Raw genomic sequence first — 19936 nt, forward strand, 5'->3', positions numbered from 1 at the left:
TGGGCCAAACTTCTCACCAGCCCTGCTTCACACACTCTCCTTGAGCGCTTTTGCATGGCTGGAATGTGTCCCTGAACTGTCATAATGCTTCTTGCTTGCCTGGATGGAGGATCGAGAGATGGGTGCAGGTATGTAGGAACCTCTGACTTTTGCATGGCTGGAACGAAGCCTTCTCTACAAAGGTAATAGGCACAGCCATAGTTCTGCCCACACTTGCCTCTGGCCCTGTCCACCACTAGCATTTGGCTCCTGGAAGGTTGCCTGCCAAGGGATGTGGCCCTCAGGCTTGTAAAGGCTCTCCACTGACCCAGATAATAAAGAGGTCCTATCCAAGAAGGTAAACTCAGTTTATCTTCAAGACAACCCTGCAAGGTAGGTTAGTCTGAGAATGAACAAGCTACCTAAAAATGACATAGTGAGCAATCCTGAGCAGAAACTTGGAGCAGGCATACCCAACAGTGTTAAAAGCAGCGTTTTGTCTGCACAGACGGCACTCACTCACACATATATCCCTCTCACCTACCAAAACGGGAGCTGCTGATGGCAAAAATTAGCTTCCGTCTTTGTTTTATACATCTCATGCCTGCAAGGCACTCTGTCCCCAGAGAATTCAGTTTGCTCTTTTATTTGCCCCCTCAATCTTTCTTCTGGGAGGAGCCACGTCTGGCTCTTGATTTTTAATTGCATATGTTTAACTTCTGCATAGCGGGCTGAATTTCCTTTCCTTTTCTAGCCTTGAAGCGACTACCGTCATGGCTGCAAACAGTACAGCCCTTTATGGTGTTGGAGCCACTTGGAAATCTGGGATGAATCAGTCCATTTTGCTCAACGGAGCAGACAACTCCTCCTGCCCCTGGCCAAAGGAATGGCAATGGCTCTTGGACATCCAGCCTGTGTTCCTCTGGCTTCTTGCTGCCGTGGGAGTGGTGGAGAATGTGTTTGTCCTCAGTGTTTTGTGTTTCCATAAGAGTCGGTGCACAGTGGCAGAAGTTTACTTGGCCAACTTAGCAGCTGCTGACCTCCTGTTGCTCTGCGGTTTGCCTTTCTGGGCGATCAATATAGCCAATAATTTTCATTGGCCATTTGGGCTCACCCTTTGCAAAGTCATCAATACAATCGTTTATATGAACTTGTATTCCAGCATTTATTTCTTGGTGATGGTGAGCATCGATCGCTACTTGGCCTTGGTGAAGACAATGTCTCTGGGACGTCTGCGCCGAGTTTGGTGCGCCAAGTGGAACTGCCTGGTCATTTGGATGTCTGCTCTGTTCCTTTGCTCTCCTGTTCTCCTGTTCCGGTCATTAAAGTATGAGCCTGACTATAATGCCACAGCCTGTATTCTGGAGTACCCGTCTCTTGATCAGTGGACAGTCATCACAAACACTTTACTGAACACAGTGGGCTTTCTCATGCCTCTCTCTGTCACCACCTATTGTACAGTGCAAATCATCCAAGCTTTACGAAACAGCAAAATCCAGAAGATCAAAGCCTTTCAGACAGAGAAAAGAGCCACAATCCTGGTTCTTGTGGTCCTTCTTCTGTTTATTGTCTGCTGGCTTCCTTTCCAGATCACCACGTTCTTGGAAACATTGCATCGCATCAAAGTCATCACTGGTTGTAGGGCTGAACAAGCCATTGATGTGGCTACCCAGATTGCCACCTATTGCAGTTTCAGCAACAGTTGCCTGAACCCAATTGTGTATGTCATTGTAGGCAAACATTTTCGAAGGAAGTCAAAGGAGGTCTATTTTAGGATGTTCCTTAGGAGACCTAGTGCGGCACCATCTGTCCACATAGTGACTTCCATGGAAACTCTCCGAACATCCTTTTCAGTGGAAAAACAACGGGAAAAGTCTGCTGTTAATGTACCACAATAGCACTGTTTTTATGTTTCTTATGGGAAAAAACACAGACAATGTGTTAAAAGTAGCAGTGTTAAACAGTGGGTTTGACGGGGTGGCCCATTTTGAATAATTAAAAATTAATTCATTACAGATGAAACTTTGGGGAAAACGGATATTGGTTGTAAGGTTTGCATAGGCTACCTGCTCCAGCCAACCAATGCCATTTTTATTTCCATGACTGAATTCTGTTTTATTTATATATAATACATTTACAATTGCCAGGCATGATCTCCCTTGGGCACCCTATCATTTGAACCTGTACTATTGCTAAAACTAAGGGAGTGATCTCAATGTGCCATTCATAAAAAGCTTGTCTTGGTGCTGTCCTGCTTTACTCGGTACCTACACTACCCAGATCTGCAACAAAAGGACCCCATTCAGATGAGGTGTTTGTACAAGGAAAAACACGTATAATTATTATTTGAATGGGAAAAATGTGTATGACTATTAATTGAATGGGATCCTAGGATTTGTCCAAAGAGCAGCTTGTCCAAAGGCCAGAACTGTGCACAGTTCTGTGTACAGTTCTGGTCGCCTCATCTCAAAAAGGATATTGTAGAGTTGGAAAAGGTTCAGAAAAGGGCAACCAAGATGATCAAGGGGATGGAGCGACTCTACTATGTGGAAAGGTTGCAGCATTGGGGGCTTTTTAGTTTAGCGAAAAGGCAAGTAAAAGGTGACATGATAGATGCGTATAAAAGTATGCATGACATGGAGAAAGTGGATAGAGAAAAGGTTTTCTCCCTCTCTCACAATACTAGAATTCATGGATGTTCAATGAAGCTGAATGTTGGAAGATTCAAATTAAAGTACTTCTTCATGAAGTGCATAGTTAAACTATGGAATTTGCTCCTACAAGAGGCAGTGATGGCCACCAACTTGGATGGATTTAAAAGAGGATTAGACAATTTCATGGAAGATAAGGCTCTCAGTGGCAACTAGCCATGATGGCTGTGCTCTGCTCCCATTGTCAGAGGCAGTACGCTTCTGAAAACTAGTTGCTGGAAGCCACAGGAGGGGAGAGTGCTCTTGCACTCAGGTCTTACTTACCAGCTTCCCTTGGACATCTGGTTGGCCACTGAAAGCAGGATGCTGGACTAGATGGGCCACTGGCCTGATCCAGCAGGTTCTTCTTATGTTCTTATGAGCAACCTCCTGTGCTCCTGGCTGGGACCTTTTATGCATGGCAAAAAGCCTTGGAACTTTTTCAGGGCAAGGTTGAGAGATCCAGTCCTGCTGCACCCCTATGTGTTCCCTCTGGGACATTTTCACTTTTGCCTCAGGGACACTGCAACCATCGCTTAGTATAGGAGTGGGGAACATGTGGCCCTCCAGGTGTTATTGGACTCCAGCTCCCATCAGCCCCACCCAGTATAGCCAATGGTTAGTGATGATGGGAGCTATAGCCCAGCAATATCTGGAGGGCCACAGATCCTCCCTCCAAGCATGGGGCTTCTTTTAATTGAGAACAGCAGGCATAAAACCTATTCAAGTGTTATGATGACCACATGGAATGGGAGGAACTTTCCTTTCTCTTGTCTTGACCTCCAGTGCATTCATTTTTTTTTATAATATTTTTTTTATTATTCAATTTTTTATAAAAACAAATACAAATACAACAAAAACAATACAACAGAAAAAAAATAAAAGAAAAAGAAAAACTTGACTTCCGATTTGTTACAGATCAGCTATAAGTATATAATATATATCAAACCTGTCTCCTAAAACATACGAAATTCACTTTTTTCCAAAGTCTATCTTAATTAATCGTCAAATCCCATTATCATCATTTCATTTTTTTCTTTCAACAAAAAGTCCAAAAGAGGCTTCCATTCCTTAAGAAATGTATCTGTCGTTTTTTCTCTAATAAGACATGTCAATTTGTCCATCTCAACTAAGTCCATTAATTTCAATAGCCATTCTTCCATTGTTGGTATCGATTCCATTTTCCACTTTTGTGCATATAGTAATCTTGCTGCCGTGATCATATATAATATTATTCTTCCATATTTCTTTTCCTTTTGTTTATCCATAAAACCCAATAAAAAATTTCTGGCTTTGACTGAATCTTTAAGATTTTTTGCATCATCCTACCTGTCTGTGCCCAAAATAATTTTGCCTGTTTACACAACCACCACATATGATAAAAAGATCCTTCTTGTTGTTTACATTTCCAACATACATTAGAAACATTACTATACATTTTTGACAACTTTTCTGGAGTCATATACCAGCGATACATCATTTTATAAAAATTTTCTTTAAGATTATAGCATAATGTAAATTTCAAACCTTTTTTCCACATATTTTCCCATTTATCCATTTGTATATTATAACCAAAAATTTTTGCCCACTTAACCATACACTCTTTTACTTGTTCTTCTTCCATGTCCATTTTTAATAAAAATTTATACATTTTTGCAATTATGCATTCATCATTTGTACACAAACCTATTTCAAAATCAGATTTATTTATTTCAAACCCATACATTTTCTTGTCCGTTTTAGATCTTTCTAACAATTGTAAATAGGCAAACCATTGTGAACTATATCCTTCCTTTATTAGTTGTTCTCTCTCTTTCATTATATATTCACCATGCACATTTTCTAATAGTTCTTGGTAAGTTAACCATTTCTCTTTTCCAGCCATTTCTCTTCTATAAAATGCTTCTTGACTTGAAACACATAGTGGTATTTTCGAAAAAAACCTTGTTTTGTATTTATTCCATATATTCAACAAAGGACGTCTTATAAAATGATTATTGAAATCCACATTAACTTTTACTTTATCATACCATAGATATCCATGCCATCCCCACTTCAGGTTGTGACCCTCCAAATCCAATAATCTTTTATTCCTCAATAGAATCCATTCCTTTATCCAGACTAAGCAACAAGCAGCAAAATAAAGTCTCAAATTTGGTAATCCCAGCCTTCCTCTTTCTTTGGCGTCTTGTAATAATTTAAATTTAACTCTTGGTTTTTTCCCCTGCCAAACAAATTTAGAAATATCTTTTTGCCATTGTTTGAAAGGTAGATCAGAGGATATGACAGGTATTGTTTGAAATAGAAACATCATTCTCGGCAATACATTCATTTTTATTACAGATATTCTACCCATTAATGACAACTGTAATTTATCCCATCTTAACAAATCTTTCTTAATCTCTGTCCATAGTTTTTCATAATTATTATGAAACAACTTTGAATTTTTATTTGTCATAATGATACCTAAATATTTCACCTTTTCCTCTATTTTAAAATCTATCTTCTCCATTAACTCTTTTTGATCTCTTAAAGATAAATTTTTCACCAGCATCTTCGTTTTTTGATTATTGATCTTAAATCCTGCTAATGGTCCAAATTCTTCTAATTTATCCATCAATACTTTGATTCCTTCCAAGGGATTTTCTAATACAATTATTTATTTATTTATTTATTTAGTTGCATTTCTAAACCGCCCTATAGCTAGCAGCTCCCAGGGCGGTGTACAACATGATAAAACCACAATATTTAAAATACAGCAAGTGTGTATTGCGCAGACAATATAAACATTATATAAACAAAGTGAAAGAAAACTAAAAAAAAAAGATTAAAAGCTTAAATACTTTAAAATGCCTGGGTGAAGAGGTGGGTTTTTACCTGGCGCCGAAAAGATGACAGAGAAGGCGCCAGGCGTATCTCATCTGGGAGGGCATTCCATAATTCGGGGGCCACCACCGAAAAGGCCCTAGATCTTGTTACTGTTCTCCGGGCCTCTGTATGGGTTGGGACCCGGAGAAGGGCCTTAGACGTCGAGTGGAGTGAACGGGTAGGAACATAGCGGGAGAGGCGTTCCATCAGATATTGCGGTCCAGTGCCGTTAAGGGCTTTATAGGTAAGGACCAACACTTTGAATCTGGCCCGGAAACATATTGGAAGCCAGTGCAGTTGGGCCAGAATAGGTGTTATGTGGTCGAATTTCTTCGTCCCAGTAAGAACTCTGGCCGCAGCATTCTGCACTAGCTGAAGTTTCCGAATCGTTTTCAAAGGTAACCCTACGTAGAGAGCATTACAGTAATCCAATCTAGAGGTTACCAGAGCGTGAATAACTGAGGCTAGGTTCTCCCTGTCCAGATAGGGTCGTAGTTGGGCTACCAGCCGAAGCTGGTAGAACGCATTTCGTGCCACCGAGGCTACCTGGGCCTCAAGTGACAGAAGCGGATCTAATAAGATCCCCAAACTACGGACCTGTTCCTTTAGGGGGAGTGTAACCCCATCTAGGACAGGTCTGACATCAACCATCTGAGCAGAGGGGCCCCCAACTAGCAGCATCTCAGTCTTGTCAGGATTGAGTTTTAGTTTGTTTGCTCTCATCCAGTCCATTATCGCGGCCAGGCAGCGGTTCAGTACAGCAACAGCCTCACCTGAAGAAGATGAAAAGGAGAAACAGAGCTGTGTATCATCAGCATATTGCTGGAAACGCACTCCATAACTCCTGATGACCTCACCCAGCGGTTATCAAGTCATCAGCAAATGCTCTCAATTTATATTCCTCTTTTTTTATCTTTATTCCCGAAATCCTTTTGTCTTGCCTTATGTCTCTAAGCAGCACTTCTAAAACCAGAATAAATAGAAGGGGGGACAATGGACATCCCTGTCTTGTACCCTTTTGTATTTCACATGAGTCCGTTAAATCCCCATTGACAATTATCTGTGCCTTCTGTGATGTATAAATCGATCTGATCCATTTTATAAAATTATCTCCAAAGTCCATTTGCTCTAGAACCTTAAACATGAATTTCCAATTCAAATTATCAAATGCTTTCTCAGCATCCAAGAAAATCAAAGCAGCTTTTATGTCATTTCGTTGTTCTAGATATTCCAACACATTCAAAACATTCCTGACGTTATCACGTAATTGTCTTTTAGGTAAAAACCCCGCTTGATCTTCCTGAATAAATTGTTGCAATATTATTTTCATTCTTTCAGCCAAAATCATTGTAAAAATTTTATAGTCATTATTCAGTAAAGATATTGGCCGATAATTTTTTGTTTTAGTTAAATCCTGCTCCTCTTTAGGTATTAATGTTATATTGGCATTTTTCCAACTATCCGGTATCTTCCCCTCTTGTAAAATAGAATTCATTGTATACTGTAAAGGTAGTAAAAGTTCCTCCTCCAAGCATTTGTAATACATTGCTGATAGTCCATCCGGTCCTGGCGCCTTTCCTAATTTAATTTTACTTATAACCTCAGATATTTCTCTTGACGTAATAGGACCATTAATAGCTTGTCTCTGAAGATCTGTAATTTTGGGCAAATTCTGTTTGGATATATACTCTTCTATTTTTTCTGAGGGAATTTCCTGACACTTGTACAAAGTTGAATAATATTGATGGAAAACCCTTTGGATTTTTAAATTGTCTGTCAACATCTCATCTCCTTCTTGTATCTTTAAAATAAGATTTTTTTGTCGTTCTTTTCTTAATTTATATGCTAGCAATTTCCCCGGTTTATTTGCAAATTCAAAAGTCCTTTGTTTAGCAAAATTTAATTTCCTTTCAATTTCTCTAACTGTCAACATTGACACTTGTTTCTGTAACATTTTAATTTGATTTACAGTAGAAGCTTTAGTTGGATTCTTTTTCAATTCTTCCTCTTTTTGTTTTATTTCTTCCAAGATCAATTGCATTTTCTGTTGTTTCTTCTTTTTTAATTCAGAATTACATTTAATAAAATATCCCCTCATAAATGCTTTACTTGTATCCCAAACAATATTTTCATCTGTTCCTTTATGTAAATTGTGTTCAAAAAACTCTTTTAATTTCTTCTTACATTCCTGCACTATTTTATCATTCTGTAATAAAGATTCATTTAGTCTCCATCTAAATCCAAGATTTTTTTTTTTTTAAAGTCAATATCACTGGATTATGATCCAAAAAGGTTTTTGGTAACACATCCATCTTGGAAATATCTTTCACTAAATTTTTAGACATCCAAATCATATCAATCCTCAAAAATGTTTTATGTCTTTCTGAAAAATAAGTAAATTCCTTTGCATTGTCATTTATATATCTCCAAGCATCCACCAATTCTAAATGTTCCATCAATTCAAAACAGATCCTCGGCAATTTGCCCTGTGTCTCTTTAATATTTTTCTCAGAAAGTCTATCCATTTTTGGTGAAATTACCCCATTCCAATCACCCATGACACACCAATGATCATATGCAAACTCTGATAGTTTTTCCATAAGTCCAGTATAAAACCTTGTTTTATCTTCATTAGGAGCATAAATGCCCACTATCAAAATTTTTGTACCCTGAATGGTGATTTCAACTCCCACAAATCTGCCACTATCATCCAATAATATCAATTTAGGAGACAATTGTGAATTAATATAAATAACCACACCATTTTTTTTTTAATCCTGCCGAAATAAATTCTTCACCCAAATTTTTACAAATTAAATATTTAGAATCTTTCTTCTTAATATGAGTTTCTTGTAAACAAATTATATCCAATTTTAATTTTTTCAAATAATGAAATTCTCTTCTGCGACGAATTAGCTCCATTTATATTCCAAGTTAGATATTTGTAATCCATTTTTAAGCATGTATTTTAGAAAAGTCTGTGCCTGTTGCTCCCTTTGATCCATCATCATCCTTTTCTTCCTATACCTGTTTCTGTTGACTTTGTTTCCCAGGAATTATGTCCATATCTTTGAGTTTATCTTCTTCCATGTCTTTTGAGGCTTTTCTCAAGAAATCCCTTGCTTTTTGAACAGTATTTAATCGATACTTCTGTTGTCTAAATGTAAAAATCACTCCCTCTGGAACATCCCATCTAAATTGAATTTTACATTGTTTAAGTTTTTCTGTGAAGAAAGCGTAATCTTTTCTCTTACGTAGAAGCCTAACAGGAATTTCCTTCATCACCTGTATTTCTTTACCGTCAATTTTGAAGACATTGTTAAAATGATGTTGCAAAACCATATCTCTGGTCCTCTTTTTTTAAAAATAAACAAGCACATCTCTTGGGATTTTTTTTATTGTTGAATATCTGGAATTAATTCTATAAACTTTGTCTATTTCAAATTCCATCCGATCTTCGTTCCTGTCGAAGGATTTTGCCAAAACATTAACAATTTTCTCTCTGATATCTTCACCTGTTTCCTCAGGAATTGCACGGAATCTCAAGCAATGTTCTTTATCTCTAAGTTCCATAACAGCAATATAGTCCAAATTTTTTTCCAATTCCATATTTGTAATGTCTATTCTATTCTCTAAGGTTTGCACCTTACCTTTAACATTTTTTACATCCTGTGTTAATTGCCCAATGTTATTTTTAATCTCACCCACTTCTGTTTTAATATGATCTTGTAAATCTTTAAAATCCTTTTTCATATTGCAAAATTCATCTTTAAGTTGTTGTCTGTCTTGTTTCATCTCTTGTTTCAACTCTTGTTTAAAATCACTAAATCCCTCCATAATTTTCTGGAACATGTCCATCCCTTCCTGTGTATCAATTGAAACTCTTCGCTCCAAAACTTTGGCTGTTTTCCTAGTTGTCATTCTTGAAAAAAAAAAAACCTTTTCTATTATTAGCCAATGTAGAGGCAAACAGTTTCTTTTCTTCCAGCAACAAAAAAGTTAATATTCCAGGCCTGTTTAACCAACACAGTTCTTATCTCCAGCACATTCAGGAATGTAAAACAAATCCAGTTTTCAGCATCCAGCAGTTAGTAAGATACACGAACAGCAGATTCGTTCAAAAAAAAAATTAATCCAAACTAAAAAAAATATTCTCAGATATATTTCCTTCAAATAATCAAATCATCTTATCTAATAAGTTGCCTCTTATCCGTTTAATCTTTGTAATTCCAGCTTTAAGCCAGCTTTTTGTCATAAAAAATAAAGCAGGTTCTTTGAATTGCTCCCTTCTTCCTTAGCTTTGAATAATACGAAAAAAGTGTGACTCACCCAAGTTTCTGAGTTGCCGATTCGTAAACAAGTCTCTTTTACGATAGTAATTTAAGTTAGTTGATAAGATTTAGACAGAAGGAGGCTAGCTTGTTAAAAACGTTTTTAAAAGAGAAAGAAAAAAGTCTCACTTACTTTCAGCACAGCCTGTTGGAAATCCAGACTCAGTCTTCCGCTGCTAGAAAAGCCTTCTTATCTCAGGGGGATTCCTGATCAAATCTAGCAATCTACAGCTCGACGGAGTTCCGTGGAAAATCTCTTCGGTTCTCCTTTTATCTTGGAGAACATTTACGCCAGTCAAAAATTCCTCTTGACTGGCTTTTAACTGAAATAAGCTTCCTCTGAGATAGAGCTCACTCAGAGACAATCACCAGCCAGCACTCCTTCCAGGAAGTCCGACCTCCAGTGCATTCAGCTTAACATCTATATGAACCTTCATGTGTTCAATTGTTCACACATAGAGCTCTTTCCTACACAATCAGGAATCCTGAGAGCCTCCTTAAGAACAGAGGCTCTATGCCAGAGATAGCCAATGTGGTGGTCCTTAGAAGTTGTTAGACCACCTCCCATTAACCCAGCCAGCAAAGCTAATGGTCAGGGGTGGGGGAACTTTAGTTCAACAAAAGTCATATAACAACAACAAAATCCAAAGATCACCTGCTTTATGCAGACAAAAAGCTGAACATGCAAGGATGCATCAGTGCATTGAGTCCAGTTCCCCGGCCATATGTTCACTGTAACCTGGGGCAAGGGCAATAGAGTAGTGGATAAGAGTATGAACTGGGAAGTCCCTGATAAGAATCTTGGCTTGATCATGCACCCAATGACTTGGTGATATTAGGCAAGCCCTGTCCCCTTCCCTGTCTAAAATATGGGAATAATTAGCTGCCCTACCTTACAGGGTTGTTCTGAGAGAAAGAAAATGAAGTGCTTGGAACCTTCTAAAGTACTACATAAATGCTATTATTAAATAATAATAATAATAATAATAATAATGCCAGTCCTATACTCCTGTATTTGTATTTCTTGTGTGTTTTAGAAGAGTAAAGGGATGGACACACACAAAAGAGTGGTGGGGAAGCTCTCCTATCATCCCTGACCATTGGCTTTGCTGGCTGTGGCTGATGGGAGTTAGAGTCCAACAACATCTGGAGGACCACAGCTTGTCAACCCCTGATGTTAAATATTGTGCTTCCTTTGACTGGATGGACCAATATTTTGTGATGTATACAGTTTTTGAATTTCCTAGAGCTACTGTTGTGTATGATACAATGAGAGAGTGTACTGTCTTGTTTAAAACTCTATATGTGAACCTAGCATTCCCGTTACCTTTCCAACAACAAATTAAGCCAGCTAATCAAAATTTACATGAAGGTGAATTGATAGCAGGGTTTGGGCCAAGGGCTCCTATATAAAATGGGGCTCACTCAGTTCATGTCTTCATGCTCTAGTGTATCTATAGCAGGGGAGGCTAACATTTTTGAGCCCAAGGGCTACACTAATGATTAGCCACTCCATTGATGACTGCCTGACAGTGGTGGGCCTGGCCCAACTGGGCATAGCCAACACACTAGCAGCTCATGTACACACAGAGAAAAGCATATACCTTAAACATTTAAACGTTATAAAATTTACCGCTGACACTGTTCATCAGATCAATCTGATGAGCAGAGAGATATTGCATCATCATCATCACCACACTGGTCTGGGCAGAGAAGTTCAAACATCTTCATCACACTAGCACAATGATAGGGGCCAACATCGCACTGTTCCCCTGCTCATCAGATCAGTGACGACCAGGGGGAGATTAGCTCACATCCCAATTGTTGCACTCCTGCCTATATTATTATTATTGTTATTGTTATTGTTATTATTATTGTTGTTGTTGTTGTTATTATTACATTTAAATCCCACCTTTCATCCAAGTGGCATTGGCATACATGGTTCTCCACTTCACTGTTTTATCCTCACAACAACCTTTGTAAGGTAGGTTAGGCTGAGAAATAGTGACTGGCCCAAGGTCATCCAATGAGCTCCATGGCTGAGTGGGGATTTAAATCCGAGTCCCCCAGGCACTAGTCTGACTGTCTATTACACCACCACTACACCATCACTGGCTCTCATTATAGTACTGTATGTTGGAGAAGATGTACCTCTCAGCTCACACCAGTGCAACTGTGCGGCTCAATAGTGCCATCTGCTGCTCAGCAAAACAAAATTGCTGTGGGGCTTTAAGTGCCACCAGATATCATAAAATCATAGAATGGTAGAGCTGGAAGAGGCCTATAATGCCATCAAGTCCATCCCCCTGTTCAGTGTAGGAATCACTTGGAGGAAGGGGATGGAGCCTGCAAGCTAGCCGCATGTAATATAAAGACATACGAAAGAGCTGGCTACTAGTTTTCTTTTGCAGCCTAATAACTTTTTTTTTATTTTTGGCAAAGCAAAAACACAGTTTTCTTTCATATCTGTTCTTTTTTCTGTATGCAATTTCACAGGACCAGACTTGCACATGGGTGTTCATTGCTAAAGCTCAGAAATGTATAAATGACTTGTCGCAGATTTAAAAATCACAGACAGAGCTTCCATGTTGGTCCTAGCACTTCATATTGGTCCCAGCGTGTCATACTGGAGGCATTCAAGAGGCAACTGGACAGCCATCTGTTAGGAATGCTTTGATTTGGATTCCTGTATTGAGCAGGGGGTTGGACTTGATGGTCTTACAGGTCTCTTCCAACTCTACTATTCTATTATTCTATGATCTCAGCCATAGCATTTCAGACACAAAACAGAGGAAATTCATGCTTTCAGGTGTGAGTCCCCAGAACACACTAGTCCAGTGATGTGGCACATATGATAACCTGCCCTTAATTAATACAAGCATAATGCAAACAATTTTGTCTAGTGGATCTATGTATGGAAGTCCCAGTGTTGTTTGATTCCAGGGCCCAGTAGCAGTTGGCAGGGCTGAGGTGTTTGCCTTACCTCCCATTAACGCCATCACTGCAGCTTACTAGGAAGGGGAAGGACAAGGTGGCATTGAGGCCGGAGCAGTGCAAATGCATCACCAGAGCCAATCCAGCACTCCTGGTGATTCCTTTGCACCGTGGAGACCTCGCCACTGCATTGCTCTTCGTCTCTCCCTCCTCTAAGCCGAAGCAGTGCCAGTGATGGGAGGTCTGGTAATAACTAAACTAAACTAAACTAAAGCCTCTGGGGGATGGAGATGATAGCTTAAAGACCGATCCAAAGACAGCGGGTTGTAAACGCAAGGATTTGAAGGGTACAGGAGACACTGGGAGAGAGAAAGGGATGCATGGCAAAGCTCACGGTATATTAACAGAGGAATCCAATCGGGACAAAAGAGACTTCTGCTGTCTATATACCAACACACGGAGCTTGGGAAACAAGCAAGGGGAGCTTGAAGTCTTAGTGCATCAAGGCAAATATGACTTCATAGGGATAACAGAGACTTGGTGGGATGACTCCCATGATTGGAATATAGCCATTCAAGGATATAAACTCTATAGAAAGAATAGAAGCAACAGAAAAGGAGGGGGAGTAGCGTTATACGTCAAAGACAAATACACCTCTATGGAAATCCAAGAGAGCGAACAAAGGGGTCCGATAGAGACCATTTGGGTAAAAATAAATGGAGAAACAAATAAAACCGACATGGTAGTAGGTGTCTACTACAGACCCCCTGGCCAAGAAGAGGTGGTAGACGAGGCCTTTCTCAAACAAATCTCCGAAATCTCAAGGAGGCAAGAAGTAGTAGTGATGGGGGACTTCAACTACCCGGATATCTGCTGGGAGACAAACTCTGCGAAGCACAAAGCCTCCAACAAATTCCTGATGGGCCTTGCTGATAATTTCCTCTTTCAAAAAGTAGAAGAAGGAACAAGGGGATCGGCAATCCTGGACCTTATCTTAACTAACATGGACGAATTGGTCACGGGAATTAAAGCGGTCGGTACCTTGGGGGAAAGTGACCACGTAATGCTGGAATTGGGGATTCTGGGGAAAGCCAAAGAAGAATATAGTCAAACATGGACCTTGGATTTCAGGAAAGCCAATTTTAGCAAGCTCAGGGAAATGATGGGTAGGATCCTGTGGCTAGATAGACTAAAGAAAAAAGGAGCCCAAGAAGCGTGGGAGCTCATGAAGAACGTATTACAAAAAGCGCAATCGCAAACAATTCCAAAGAGGAAGAAAAATGGAAGACATCGGAAAAAGTCAATGGCTACACGGAAGACTGGTGGAGGAGGTAAAAGTAAAAAAGAGCATGTATAAAGAATGGAAGGAAGGACGCATCACCAAGGAAGAGTACCAACGAACGGCTCGGGCTTGCAGGAATAGCGTAAGGAAAGCTAAAACCCAGAATGAGCTGAGGCTGGCAAGGGAAGCGAGGAACAACAAAAAGGGTTTTTTCAGATATGTTCGAAGCAAGAGAAAGACCAAGGAAACGGTGGGACTGCTGCTCAATGAAGATGGCAAAATGTTGACAGATAACAAAGAAAAAGCAGAACTGCTCAACACCTATTTTGCCTCCGTTTTCTCCCAAAAAGGGAACAGTGTGCAACCTTGCATCGGTAGCAATCTCAGTAAGGAGTCGGGACTGCAGTTCGAGATTGATAAGGAGATAGTCAGGAAATACCTAGTTAACCTCAAATCTCCAGGGCCTGATGAACTGCATCCCAGAGTATTGAAGGAACTTGCTGATGTACTCTCGGAACCTCTTGCCATCATCTTTGAGAAATCCTGGAGAACGGGAGAGGTGCCGGAGGATTGGAGATGAGCAAACGTCGTCCCGCTCTTTAAAAAGGGTAAAAAAGAAGATCCGGGGAATTACAGGCCGGTCAGTCTGACTTCAATACCGGGAAAGATATTAGAACAGATAATAAAAGAGTCCATTGGCAACTATCTAGATGACAATGCTGTGATTAGAAGGAGCCAGCATGGGTTTGTCAAGAAAAAATCCTGTCAAACTAATCTCATCTCTTTTTTTGATCGGGTCACTAGCTTAGTAGATGGTGGAAATGCTGTAGATGTCATCTATCTAGATTTCAGCAAGGCGTTTGACAAAGTCCCCCATGACCTTTTGATTAGCAAACTCGTCAAATGTGGACTACATGGAAATACTGTCAGGTGGATTCACAACTGGTTGGAAAACTGTACTCAAAGAGTGGTTGTCGGTGGCTCTGCTTTGGACTGGAAGGAGGTCTTGAGTGGAGTGCCACAGGGTTCTGTCCTGGGGCCGATACTCTTCAACATTTTTATCAATGACTTAGATGATGGGGTGGAGGGAAGCCTTATGAAGTTTGCGGATGATACGAAACTGGGAGGGATAGCTAACACAATGGAAGACAGGAATAAAATCCAAAGGGACCTGGATAGACTAGAAAATTGGGCTGAGATTAATAAAATGACATTCAATAAAGACAAATGCAGGATTCTGCATTTAGGCCACAAAAACAAAATGCACGGGTACAGGATGGGAAATACCCGACTTAGCAGTAGTGCGTGTGAGAAGGACCTTGGAATTGTAGTGGATCGTAAGTTGAACATGACCCAGCAGTGTGATGCTGCGGCAAAAAAGGCAAATGCGGTTTTGGGCTGCATAAACAGAGCTATAGTTTCCAGGTCGAGAGAAGTAATAGTCCCACTATATTTTGCATTAGTCAGGCCTCATCTGGAATACTGCGTTCAGTTCTGGGCACCTCATTTTAAGAAAGATATAGACAAGTTAGAGCGGGTTCAGAAGAGGGCGACGAGGATGATAGCCGGTATGGAGAACAAGTCTTATGAGGAAAGGCTGAAGGAACTTGGCATGTTCAGTCTGGTGAAGAGAAGGCTGAGGGGTGACATGATTGCACTCTTTAAGTACCTGAAGGGCTGTCACATAGAGCAGGGTACAGATTTGTTCTCTGCTGCCCCAGAGGGTAGGACTAGGTCTAATGGTTTTAAGTTGCAGGAGCGTAAATTCAGATTGGACATTAGAAGGAACTTCTTGACAGTAAGGGCAGTTCGGCAATGGAACCGACTGCCTAGGGAGGTGGTGGGATCCCCTTCGCTGGATGTCTTCAAGCAGAGGCTGGACAGCTATCTGCGGGAGATGCTCTAGCTGTGGATTTCCTGCTGTGAGCAGGGGGTTGGACTCGATGGCCTACAAGGCCCCTTCCAACTCTATGATTCTATGATTCTAACATAGCAATGCCTGCTACTGCCAGGGTCTTCGAACGTAAGGCAGTGGAATGTAATTAGCTTATTTGCAATTATTTCAGAATAACTTGCTGATTCACCAGTTATTAGTCCACTAGATGACCATTGGAAACTCAAACTCTCTTCCACCATGAACTGCAGCAACCAAAGGCATTGCTCTGTTTTGTCTTTTATTTGCTCTTCATTGCCAATGATAACTTATGGTAATATGTAGCACCGTGTCCAATGCCAAAGGCTGACACTCACATACTTTTATTCTACTTGACTCTTTATAGAAACTGCAACATTCAATTTCACATGAAATTCTGTAAGATTTTGCAAGAGTCACAGATGGCTCAATGAATTATTTCACAATATTATAAGTAATTTATAACTACTGTAACTCTTGTAAGGAACATATTTTTGATACACACACAAACACGTGTCTTGTAGCTAGCAAAAGCTTTGGAGGGCCTTGGTAGCTCATTTATAGTGTGTGCTTTGTGTGCAAACTGTCCCAGGATCAATCCTGGACATCTCCATATAGGGCTGGGAAAGAGCACTGAGCTCAAAAACCCTGCAGAGCTGCAGCCAACCAGCATAACCAGTACTGGGCTAGGTTGGACAGTGGTGTGATTTGGTAGTCAGCGGCTTCCTGCGTTTCCCCAGTCATTCCAATGGACAATCTGGATTTGTGTGTTTGTTCTACTGCACACACATCTGCTTCCTCCACTGAAGTCAGAGGCCTGTGCACACACTAGGACTCCAGGTGTGCACTACAAGTGGAACATTCAACCTGGAAAACCTTTCTAACATGGAAAATGCATTTTAAATTTTAAAAAACAAAATATTAACTTAAGGAATCAGAACATTTGTTTTACTAAAACCTGCATATGCGGAAATGTATAAGAACATTGGCTGTATTGTATTATAAATTATGTTAAAAAAAATTCTTTGGCAATTTTAATTAGAAAGCCAGCATTTCTTTTATTACTGCAACAAATTGGAAGAAAGACCATTACTTCAGCTGTGGGACACACATGTGGGACCTATAACAAAATGTTGCTATGTTTTCTCATCTCTTAGCGGATGGATTCCAGCCAACCTCACCTGTTCCAGAATGCTCCATTCCACCACCACCAACCACCACCTTTCTTTTTCAAACCGACAACCAACATTCTGTGACTACTGAGCATGCCCAGTTCTTGTTGAGCTGTTTGGGAGTGGGTGGGGAACCTCACTTAAGGTTTTCTTGGAAAGATGTATTGTACTTCTGCAAACCTCTGAGTTCCCCTGAGAAAGCTGATACCTCCCTCTTTTTTCTTAGTTTGGCTACATTATATAGCTGTTGGCACTCACCCCCTGGGTTTGCTATTAGAGGGAATGATGCTATGCAGTTATCAGGGTCCCAAGATCAGTTCCTGGCTTTGTTTATTTTGGGTCTAAGAGCCAAACTAGACAGGATGGCAGCAGCTGCATGAGTTTAAACCCAGAATTGGCCCAGCTATGTAAAAACAGAGGGGATGGGGGCTCTACAGCCTAGAAGAAGACAAGATTTTGCAACAGTTGTTTATTTGGCTCAGCATCAGGCATTATGTGAGTTTTATGGAAAATATTCTCCATAAGTTCCCCCTCCTCCTCATGAAAACTTCAAGCACAGCTGGAATTAAATAAAAAAACACTGATTGATGCGCAGCAAATGCGCTCTGCTAGCAAAGCTTTATTCTGAGAAAGGCCAAAAAATCTTCTCAACTCGACAGGTTTTTATGCAGATGTCTTTGAACCTGAAAAATTACTAAGTGTAGGAATGTTAACAGCGTCAGCAATGGGAAAACATGGCAAGTCTCATGAGGAAGGGGTTCTGTTCAGCTAGGCTTACCTTTAATGAATCACTAAGTGGGATGAAATGATTGTGCTAATCGTCATGAGCCCATCCTGCAGCCAGAAAACCCACCACTCGAACATGACAGTACTGCCACCATAGTTCTTGAGCATGAATGTCATTCTGAGAACTGCAAACTTGAGTTGGGTTTACCTCTGATCAAAGTTATTTATTTATTTCATGTATATTCCACCTTTCTTTCATCACAGAACCCAAGGTGGCATACATGTGGTTCCCAGGTGGTCTCCTATCCAGGTACTGACCAGACCCAGACCTCCTTAGCTTCAGCGAAGTGGTGGCATCATGTACTTTCCGGACCATACCTGTTGTTAACACAGGGGTAGTCATCTTGTTCTGGAGGTTTCCATAATGGAAAAATTTCCATGGTTTCACTGAGAACACTAACTTCAAATGTGAAGCAATATATATATATATTAAAAGGAGTACATAAATGAATCATTCTTCTGCTCCTGGCATTCATCCACATTGGAATCTGAAAATCAACTCTCCTGCAGACTTCCTAAATAGTCCCTCCATATAAAGCTGGAGTGGGGAACCTGCAGCTTGTGTCATCTTCTGGCTATACTTAACCTTCCTCCCATATTCTTTCCTCTCTCAACCACTCTACTGTGATCATGCTCACCTCCTTTTCTCTGTATCTGACCTTCAGGTGGCCAACACTGGAACAAAGAAACTTCAAAGGGAGACTGGAGTATGAAACTGCAAGCACTATCACTTGTGGACTGAACTGGGACAAAGCTTTTAAAAAATAAACAAATAAATCGTGTGTTCATTGGCTTACCAATGCCAGGATGCCTATGTGTCAAATCTCTCTCTCTCTCTTTCTCTCTCTGTGTAGCCCCTGTTAATAACATAATCATCATTGTCTGTGCTTTTCTGCATTTCCTTCTGACCTCACCGTTTCCAATTCCCCCACCCACCCATGTGTATGCATACCTGCAACTCAGGATGCTTCATGCATCTGATGAACGTGGATTGCAGCCCACTAATAAATAAGGTAGTCTTTTAGATCCCACAAGACTCTTTGGTTGTTTTCGCACTCATACATGTGTCTGTGTGTGAGATAACCAGGAAAGATCAATGAGTGACAGCCAAGGTGGAGGAAGCAGCAAAAAGTGGGTTGTGCATCTTCCATTTGTTGGGAGTAAAACAACTATGCATGTTGCAAGTCACTTGAACCAGGGAGGAGGGTGATAGAAAGAAAGACAATCTATTCTTCTCACTGCTGATTCACCCTCTAATATGTTTTTTATTTTTGCAGGCTTTGTTCCTCCCCTTCCTCACCTCTCTTCCTGTCTTTGTTCTCAGTCAATGAGTTACTCATGGCTCCCTGAGTGGAAGCTGCATGACTGTTTCAGCATGTGTGATTTTTAATAATAATAATAATAATAAATTTTATTTATAAGTCGCCTATCTGGCCGAGTTAACGGCCACTCTAGGCGACATACAGTACACAGTAAAATACAATATCAAAATACCATAATAACAAATTAAGCTAAAAACCACCCGTCCAGTTAATAACAGCATAAAAGTTAGTCCACCCCAGAGATCCTATAGGCCTGCCTGAATAGCCAGGTCTTCAAGGCTTGACAGAACCCCATCAGGGAGGGGGCATGGCGAAGATCAGAAGGAAGGGAATTCCAGAGGGCAGGTGCCACAATCGAAAATGCCCTCTCTCTTGTCCTCTTTGTAGTAATAAACCTCAAGTTTCTTTATTCTTTCATCTACCAGTCTTAACACACCAGTTATTTCTGCACTCTGCTGATCTATATCTATATCTAATCTATATCTATACACACAAAACTCTAATACCATTTATCCTAGAAAAAAAGAAGCTAACTTGCATGAGCCACAGGAGGTGGGGAGCCGGCAGGTACAAATAGAGGAAGGGAATGAAGAAAGTAAGGAAAATTGGGGCAGATGAAGAAATGGAGGAAGGGTGTGGAAAAACCCCTTTTAATCTGCC

General features: G+C 40.3%; 1 protein-coding gene across 1 annotated transcript in view; it reads left to right on the top strand.

Annotated features, from left to right (window-relative positions):
* The window catches only part of LOC133378426 (B2 bradykinin receptor-like), a 53731-nt gene extending 34907 nt beyond the window's left edge, over positions 1–18824 (top strand). The window contains exons 2-3 of the mRNA XM_061613270.1: positions 734–1865; positions 18620–18824. Coding sequence (XP_061469254.1) covers positions 753–1865; positions 18620–18667 — 1161 coding nt within the window. The 5' untranslated portion in view covers positions 734–752 and the 3' untranslated portion in view covers positions 18668–18824. The remainder of the gene's footprint in view (positions 1–733; positions 1866–18619) is intronic.
* The last annotated feature ends 1112 nt before the right edge of the window (positions 18825–19936 follow it).

This window comes from Rhineura floridana, chromosome 2, assembly GCF_030035675.1.
Source record: "Rhineura floridana isolate rRhiFlo1 chromosome 2, rRhiFlo1.hap2, whole genome shotgun sequence".
NCBI lineage: Eukaryota > Metazoa > Chordata > Lepidosauria > Squamata > Rhineuridae > Rhineura > Rhineura floridana.